This window comes from Gracilinanus agilis, chromosome 4 (genome assembly GCF_016433145.1).
Source record: "Gracilinanus agilis isolate LMUSP501 chromosome 4, AgileGrace, whole genome shotgun sequence".
NCBI lineage: Eukaryota > Metazoa > Chordata > Mammalia > Didelphimorphia > Didelphidae > Gracilinanus > Gracilinanus agilis.
In genome coordinates, this window is record NC_058133.1 from 17,895,606 (window position 1) to 17,905,579 (window position 9,974).

The 9,974-nt window shown below is 40.1% G+C and overlaps 1 protein-coding gene across 1 annotated transcript in view; it reads left to right on the forward strand.

The window, feature by feature from the left end:
• Positions 1 to 1,062: 1,062 nt before the first annotated feature.
• Positions 1,063 to 9,974, forward strand: part of C4H1orf87 (chromosome 4 C1orf87 homolog) — a 108,790-nt gene continuing 99,878 nt past the window's right edge. Inside the window, exon 1 of the mRNA XM_044674776.1 lies at positions 1,063 to 1,194. Within this exon, the coding sequence (XP_044530711.1) occupies positions 1,063 to 1,194 (132 nt within the window). The remainder of the gene's footprint in view (positions 1,195 to 9,974) is intronic.

Sequence of the window (9,974 nt, forward strand, 5' to 3'; positions counted from 1 at the left end):
CTTCCCAGGACGATGCCAGCAGAAGCGATTCAGGCTCCTGGCACACCGGTAGACGGTGCAGGTTTTACTGGCATACCACAAGGAGGTTGGCCCAACGGCTCTTGGATCTTCACTTTGTAGGCAGTCAAATACTTCTTCTCTCCCATCCTTCTGTTGGCGGAGGAAGTCCAGCTTGGTCTGGGCAGGCTGGCTCGCTTAAGGAATGAACAAATCTTAGAAAACAAAGACATTTCTTAGAAAGAAAAAGTTAAATGGCAGGGAGGCAAGATGGAGACGACCTCTCCAAAGGAGGAGAGAAGAGCTTATAGAGTTTATAGACACAGGCGGCTAGGTGACAAGTGAGGGGTATGCAGAGAAATGGGGGGAAGAGCCTTGATGTCTGGGGTGTCAGGTGCACATCCCTGCGGGGGGCAGGGTTCATATACATGGGATATAAGTCATATTTTGTTCCTTTGTAGGCTCCAGGGGTTACATCCCACCAGGCTAGTTCTCTGGCCAAACCACATTCCTGAGGTCCGGGGCCGAGTGGTGGCTTATCACACATCCTTTTAGGACTTAGGGGTCTCCAGAATTTCCCCTGGGGTCCCACGTCCCACCTCACTTTCCTTCAAAGCCTCCTAAACATCTGGTAATGTGTGTGTCAACCTCATTATCTACATGAATATAATTTGAAAGCACAATGGCAAGAAAAGTGAACATAATTATAGCTTTCAAAATTTCTCCACTTGCTACAACATATATTTACATATATGTTAGTGCATCTTTACACACAGAAACACGCATCTATGCTAACTGGGGGAGGACCTGTGTTTTCTTGTAGTAAATTGTTCAGCACAACATTGGCACAGGCCATCCTGCAGTGCATCACAGTCTCGGAGGCCCCACTGAGAGCAGGACCATCTATGAAGAGGACATCGTGCACCAACTCTCCTTCCACTTTAGTCTTCTGGGGTCACCCTTCCAACGTAAATACTTTACTATTAGTTTGGTAGCTGATCTTGATGTTATTTTTGTCCTCGTGGAAGATGTCTGACAATATTGTCACACATCACACAAAAAACCATGGGAACAAGCACCCACAGTCCCACTTCGCTCCACTGGTGCCTGGGAAAGTATAGCAGCAGCATCTATTACCAGAATTCATGCAAATATGCCATCGTGCAGCTGGTGCACAAGATGGGTAAATTTCTCCCGGTAATCAAATTTTGCTGTCATCTTCCAAGCTTTGTGACACTGGGTAAGTCACTTTATGTTATTTGCCTCAGTTTCCTCATCTGTAAATTGAGGTAGAGAAGGAAATGACAAACCACTCCAGTATCTTTGCAGAGAAAACCCCAAATGGGGTCACAAAGAGTCAGACATGAAAGAAATGAATGAACAACTCTAAAGATTTCCTCATGAAGGTTTTATAGATATGAGAAAGTAAGCATGTGGGGCAGAGGTTATTGCAGATTTTCAGTTCTTCTTTTTTCACTATTTATTCCATACGCAAAATGTATTTTTTTAAAATTATTTGGAAGTTTTCTCTATTTCAGACATGTAAGAGGGAAATTTAGGTATTTTATAGATATATATATTTAAAGTGTTGCCGCCAAGAATCAACCATTCAGGTTGATTCCGTAATTAAATCAGACCCAAGTCATCATCGGGTTAAGGCAATTTATTTACAATTAGGAAGGTAAAAGGTAAGGAAATAAAGAGAGGGAGAGGATAGTCCAGGCCTCTCTGGACGGAGAGAGAAGGTTAAAAGGCTAAATAAATCAGGCTACAAGCCTCAAGGCCTAGCAATCAGATAGGCTAGAGCCTACTTAAGGCAGAATTTAGAAGCAGCCAAGGTAGGCCAAGGAAGTCAGCCTAACCTATCCACGTGACCATTCAGAGTGGAAGCTGCCTGAGGTCTCAGCAGAGATCCTTCAGCGCCAAGTTCAAGGTGGGAACTGCCCCAACAGGAAGTAACCAACATACTTAAAGAGAAAGTGTCTCTCCTCACTTCCTGTGGGTCCACCTCTAATTCAAGTGGACAAATGGCAGCTTCTACACTGATTTGGACTGCCCAAAGGGCCGTCCCTTGTTCTTGATTTGTTACTTGTTGTCACGTGTGGGTAACTCGTCTCACCTCCCCACTAAGGGAGGTGAGAATGTCATCATTCTATGCCTAGGTTAAGTACAAGTTTAGCTATGAATGGGCTAGAACTAATTCCATTTACACAGACATCTTAAGAATTGATCCCTCAAACTACCTCATATCTATTAGATTGGCTAATATGACAGAAAAGGAAAGGAAAATATCAAATGTTGGAAGGGATGTGGGGAAACTGAGGCACTAATGCACCGTTGGTAAATTGGGAACTGATCCAGTCATTTTGGAGAGTGATGAGCAACTATGCCCAAAGGGCTTTAAAACTGTACAGACCCTTTTATCCAGCAATACCAGTACTAGGTCTGTATCCCAAAGAGATAAAAAAAAATGAGAAAAGGACACACACACACACACACACTATATATATATATATATATATAGTGGCGCTTTTTGTAGTAGCAAAGAATTGGCAATTGAAAGAAAGTCTACTAACAGGGGAATGGCATATAATTATAATGCAATACTACTGTGCTAAAAGAAATGATGAAAAGGATAATTTCAGAAAAATCTGAAAATATCTATATAAACTGATACAAAGTTCAGTCAGCAGAACCAGGAGAACATTGTATACAGTTAACAGCAATATTGTGTGATGAATAATTGTGAATGACTGAGCTATCCTTAACAATATAGTGATCCAAGACAACCCCCAAGGACTAACGATGAAATATGCCATCTGCCTCCAAAGAAAGAACTGATAGAGTCTGGATGCAGACTGAAACATACTATATTTCACTTTCTTCATTTTTTTTTTAGTTCTCTTCCACAATATGGAAATATGTTATGGAAATATAGAAAAATATTTTACATTATTGCACATGTAAAATCTATATCAGGTTGCTTGCCATTTCAGGAAGAGGAGAAGGGAGGGAAAGGTAGAAGGAGAAAATTCTGCTCTAAATTTTTTTTTTTTAACCTTTGTACTTCGGTGTATTGTCTCATAGGTGGAAGATTGGTAAGGGTGGGCAATGGAGGTCAAGTGACTTGCCCAGGGTCACACAGCTGGGAAGTGGCTGAGGCCGGGTTTGAACCCAGGACCTCCTGTCTCTAGGCCTGTCTAATTTTTTAATGAAGATTAAAACTTGTCATTATAAGTAATTGAGAATAAAAATAAGATATTATGAAAAAAAGAACTGATTTCTTGATGCTCTTAAAATTGTATTTTCTTCAGCATGTGTTTCTTCTGTAATAACTTATTTAGCCTCTACACTTGTTCGTCTCCTTCAGAATAATAGTTCTCATCAGGAACTGAAATGTTACATTCCAAATGTGAAGATTCCATTCCTATTAATGAAGAAGGTAGATGGCTATTAAAATGTTGACAGATCTGTTCCATTTGCTATTAATTTGTTGTCTCTCTTGATCCCTTGCAATGACCCAGAGTGGTACTTGCTATTGTTAAATTTAAAATAATATCCAATAACTCCATGTATTATATTTTATAAGGTTTATTAATAATCCCTTGAAGTAGAAGAAATAAAAGAATTAATTATAAAATCTAAGTAAAAAACACTGATTCTCACCCATCTTCCAAAACTGCATTCATGGGAGCAGAGAACATAAGGGAGGAGCTACTCAAAACTTATGTCTTCCCTACCTTAGTAGGTTAGCTTAAATACTCAATTGGGATGCTGGCAAAGAGAGTTCTGGGGAGAAAATTCTAATTACACACTATGATTAATCTCCATTTTACAGATAAGGGCATTGAAGGTGAAAGAGCTTAATCAATTGCTCACAGTGTCCCAGTTTTTAGATTGGCTGAAACAGGATGCAAACTGGTTTTTCTGACTCTAAGGCTGACATTGAATCCAGATTACCTCTCAGAGGCTCCCTCAGACTGGCAGGGTGAGAATGCAACTTTTCCCATATCCCAGATCATAAAGTTCTGGAATCCTTAAATGTTAGCTCCACAGAGATGGTCAAACATTACCTAATCCAATTCCCCTTGAAAATAGCACCTTTCTCCATATGACTCTATATCTCAGCCAGACTGGACATGACTACATAGACTGTCTGTGAGGTTTTCTTGGCAAAGATGGTGGAGTGGTTTATCATTTCGTTCTCTAATGTATCCCCATTTTACAGAAAAGAAATAGAGGCAAAGAGGGATTAAGTGATTTGCCCAAGGTAAATGTTCAGCTAGTTCATGTCTTCTTCCAGATTTAAATTCAGATATTCCTAACTCTAGGCCCCCTGCTCAATCCACTGCACCACCCAACTACCCTTGCCATATAAATGCTAGAAATCTCTTATCCCCTTTTCTCAGATGAGTAAAATGAGGATCAGAAAAATCTGATAAGTATCTGAGGTAGGTTTTGAACCCAGGTCTTCTTTATTCCAAGTCCAGTGCCCCACCACTTACCTGAAGACCTCAAGTAAGAATCCACTACCTCCAAGATTGCCCCTTCCATATTTTTCCTGCCTTCTGAATTCCCATCCAAACTACTGACCTTTTAAGTGTTAGTTTATGACTTCAATGCAGAAATATAATGGAGGGAGCACTGGTTCCCTTGGAAAATCTGCCACTCCTATGGAAGTTTTAGAGGGTCGTTGCATAGTTGTGACCAGATGGCCTCAAGTTGTGGATGTTGTTCTTGGCAATCCTTCTTTTCTGAGCAGCACCAATGACATGAGGGGGTGATGTCTTGGCTTGGGCATAAACTGGTTTTAGGTGAATCAATTGTACAAAGTCACTGGCCTCACCCTCTCTGTTCCAGAGTCATCCAAGTCCGGTGGCAAGACAGTAGTCAGGGTAACTAGCAATGGCTCAGGACACAGTGGACAATGACTGTGGCTTCTTCAATGTCTGACCAAGCTCAAAGCATTCCACAGTGCTTGTTTCAGCTGCCTTAATGGCTATTTTAACAAATTCTTCTCATCTGCCCATTCCCAAGTGGAAAGTCTTTATGTACTTGGGTTAGGCATCCCCCTAACTCACTGATGGGTTTGAGTCCTATTAGTTCCCCTCAGCCTGGTTTAGCCTACCTAGCAAGACAGTTTTATTGGGGTGCATCCTCTGACCATGTTTTAGCTTCTTGGAGGCACAGGTAAAAGCTGCCTGAAAGGTGGATCCCAAAGGTGGATGAGCAGCCCTGAAAAGGGCTCAGCAAACCCTCACACTAGAAAGGTGAGCCTTCCCTGCACCCCCATATACCTCCTCAAGTAGATGCCTTTGTGTTCTTATGAAGGGTAAGTTGTACCTCTAGCCATACCCATTTCATTCTCCTATTTATAATTCAAAACTTTCACCTGGCCTCCACTGTTCCCTCTTGGATCCTTGGATGGAGGCACATGATTTACCCAATGGTACACCCTTTTCTGAGCTCCCTTTATTGTAATACATTTCCTGCTTCCAATGGCATGTGCTGAGTCTTCACTGCTTCAGCTCTTTCCATCTAACTCCCTGAGAATGGAAGAGGAGGGAGCCACAGCTATGTACCATGGGAGGAGGGAGCAGAGAGAAATTCTCCATGACCAAACATCTCTCACTGCCCCTGCTGCCATCCCTGAGAGTAGTTTGTTGTTATGGGGGGTCAACAGAGCAACGTTTTATGTTTCTTTGTAGAGTAAATGACATATTTCTGCAAGGAACAAATTTTGCCTCTATGATCTTGCTCCCATTAATGGGTCAAGGCCAGAGGCAGACAGAGAGGCTTAATTTACTCAGGAGACATTCTGTATAAATACCATATTCCCCTGTGTTCTGTGCCTCATTGGATAACCTGAATCTATGCAAACAAAGATAACGGCTGTTCAGAGTTTCAGTGCCTTCAAATGCTATCCTTTGTGTTATTTAGCATTCCTTCTAGGCCCAGGGTCAAGGAGAGTCAGAAACTTTACATCAACACAACATGGATTTTCTTTCCACGCAGAGATGGAGCAATCTGTAATCGTTAACCTCACAAGTTTGAGCGTCTACCTTAACATTTGTACGAAGCAGATGGTTCCCATACTCTGCCAACCTGTTGTTACAAAAGCATTTCCCAAGAATTGTGTTCGAACCACAGCCACGAGTGTAATTAACCTTTCAAAAGACTTCATAAATAGGAAAACATGCGCTGTTCTTCATGAAAACAGTGATCCTTGGGCCCCACTTTTAATTATAACCATTCATATTTCTGTGATGTATTGATGTTGGAGAAGCCCTAAGGTAGGCAGTACGAGTAATGCTATGTTCATTTTGCATTAGAAAAAGAAACATAGATTGAACTTGATGGTGTGGCTTGCCTTGGGTCACTGATAGGAGATCTTAGAGCCAGAATTTGGTGGATATATTCCTGAAATGGGTAGGAAAAAGGCAGGTTATGACAATTCACCAGTTTGCAAGAATTTATTAAGAGCTATGTATATAGATATATAGAGTACCTCTATGCCAGGTACTGTGCTAGATGCTGAGCAAAGGGGGCTGAAATGAGGACTTCTAGCACCAGATAATATTCAGTCCAGCATTTTTGATGTTTTTGACTTCCAGGTAGGCTTAATCAATTAATCATTCAATTAAAATATATTTACAATCAGGCATTGTACTAAGAGCTGAACAATCAATCAATCAACCAATCATTCAATGGCAAGTCAATAATCATTTATTAAGAGCCAGACATTGGAGATACAAAGAAAGTCAAAAGGCAGTCTCTGCTTTCAAATTCATAATCTAATGAGGGAGATGACACATAAATGATTGGGTACCAACAATACAAACTACAAACACATGCAGCTTTTATATGGGTATAATATATATTATATATATATGTATATATATAATGTATGTATATATGTATGTGTATGTATATATATATATACATATACATACATACATATATATATATGTTGAACTGTAGATAATTAACAGAGGAAAAGCTGTAGAATTAAGAGGAATTGGGATATGTTTCTTGTAGATAGAATTTTATTTGGGAATTCCATGAAGTCAAGGAAGCCAGTGGGTAGAGATGAAGAAGAAAAGATTCCCAGACATAGGGAACTGGCAGGGAAAATACAGTCAGGAGATGATATGTCTTATGAGACTACTCTTTCCTGGTTCTCCTCCTAACTTTCTGACCACTCCTTCCCAGTCTTCTTTACTCTATCTTCATCCAGGTTACTCCCCAGCCACTGGTATCCCCCAAGACTCTGTTCTGAGCCCTATCCTCTTCTCCCTCTTTACTTTTTTTCTTGGTGATCTATTAAGTTCTCATGAATTCAATGATCTATGCTAATGAATCCCAGTTACTTAGCCAGTCCTGGATGGAAAAAAAAGTTTTCGCTGAAACTCAAATCTCTGTCTCTAACTGGCTGTTGAACATTTATTTATCTAATCTTAAAGATATGTTAAATTAAACATGCCCCAATTGTACTCATTATATTTCCCCCAATATTTCTGGGGCTAAGATGGCTGAAGAGTAGAAAGAAGGGACTTTTTCTCTGCACAACTGCCTGATACAAAGCATCTCAAAAGGACAAAAATCAAAATCAGATGAGTGAAGGGGCTCAGCTGCGGGGAACAGCCTTGAAGATAGGCAGGGTTTGGGCATTTCTACTCTATAAGGGGGTAAAATTACAACTACCAAAGTGCAAGGTGATCATACCACCTAGTGTGCCAGAGTCAGAGCAAGGGCCATGGCAATTTCTAGGTTATCAGGGGATGACTGAGTGCACCACAGACTTAACCCCGAGGACAGTGCAAAGCTTTGGCAGCCAGACTTGGGACCCATGGCTGACGAGTGTGAAGTGTGGGCACAGAGACAGGGTAGAGACAGGCTGCCCATAGAAGATGCAGGGAGACTGGAAAAATAGCCTCAGGGCAAAAATGGCTTGCTGTCTGCCCTCCTCACTCAGACTTCTGGCTGAGAAGAGAAGAGAAAACCAACACAGCCATGGCCACCAACACTCAAGAACTACAATCCACAAGTACCAAAATAAATAATAAGATACAACAGAAAAAAGCCTCTGACCCTGGAGAACTTTTACTGAGAAAAACAGACGAGTACAGTGGCAATAGTAGAGAGTGACAAACAAGCAAACACATTCAAACTTTCCAAAAAGAGTGGAAATTAGTCACAAGTTCTGAAGGAACTCAAGAAGGAGTTCAATAACCAAGTAAGAAAGATGGAAAAACAATGGGAAGAAAAGTGGGAGAAAGAAATGAAAGTAATTCAAAAGGAAAATAATAGCTTAAAAGACAGAATCTCCCACTTGGAAAAAGAAGCACAGAAATGACATGAAATAATTTTTTAATGTTTTTTTTTTCTTTTAAACCCTTATCTTCCATTGGAGTCAATACTGTGTATTGGCTACAAGGCAGAAGAGTGATAAGGGTAGGCAATGGAGGTCAAGTGACTTGCCCAGGGTCACGTGACTGGGAAGTGTCTGAGGTCCAATTTGATCCTAGGATCTCCCATTTCTAGGTCTGGCTCTCAATCCACTGAGCTACCCAACTGCCCCTTAATCATGTGAAATAATAAGCAAATTGGAGACCAGAACTGACATTCTGGATGGCAATTTGGAACTATGCCCAAAGAGCTCTAAAAGACTGTCTTCCCTTTGATCCAGCCATACTATTGCTGAGTTTGTACCCCAAAGAGATCATAGATAAAAAGACTTATACAAAAATATTGATAGCTGTGCTTTTTGTGGTGGCAAAAACCTGGAAAATGAGGGTATGCCCTTCAATTGGGGAATGGCTGAACAAATTGTGGTACATGCAGGTGATGGAATACTACTGTGCTCAAAGGAATAATAAACTGGAGGAATCCCATGTGAACTGGAATGATCTACTGGAATTGATGCAGAGTGAAAGGAATAGAGCCAGAAGAACACTGTACACAGAGACTGATACACTGTGTTAAAATCGAATGTAATAGACTTCTGTACTAGCAGCAATGCAATGACCCAGGACAATCCTGAGGGATTTATGGAAAAGAATGTTACTCACACTCAGAGGAAGAACTAAAGGTGTGGAAATACAGAAGGAAAACAAATGCTTGAACACATAGGTTGATGCAGACATGACTGGGGATGTAGACTCGAAACGACCATACCAATGCAACGATCAATAATATGGAAAAAGGTCTTGATCAGTGACACATGTTAAAACCAGTGGAAATGCACATTGGCTATGGGGGTGTGTGAAGGGGGGTGAAGGGGAAAGTAAGAACATAAATCATGTAACCATGGAAAATTTTTGTAAAAAATAAAATTAAAATTAAATTAAATTAAAAATTTTTTAAAAAAATTTAAAAATTAAAAAAAGAAAGAGTCCATAGATCAACCTCTACATTAAATACTCAAAAGACACCTAAACAAACACAGGAATTATACGAACACAACCACAAAACACTTTACAAACAATTAAAACTAGATCTAAACAATTGGAAAAACATTGATTGCTCATGGGTATGATTAGCTAACATAATAAAAATGACCATTCTACCCAAATTAATTTACTTATTTACTGCCATACCTCTCAAACTACCAAAAAGCTTCTTTACTGAATTAGAAAAAAAAAAAAACTATAACAAAGTTCATTTGGAAGAACAAAAGATCAAGAATATCAAGGGAAATAATGAAAAAAAAAACTAGAAGGAAGGTGGCCTAACAGTATCAGATATTTAACTATACTATAAAGCAGAGGTCATCAAAACAATATGGTACTGGCTAAGAGATAGAAGGGAGGATCAGTGGAATAGAATTGGGCTAAGTGACGTCAGCAAGACAGTGTATGATAAACCCAAAGAACCCAACTTTTGGGACAAAAATCCACTATTTGACAAAAACTGCTGGGAAAATTGGAAAACAATATGGGAGAGATTAGGTTTAGATCAACATCTCACACCCTACA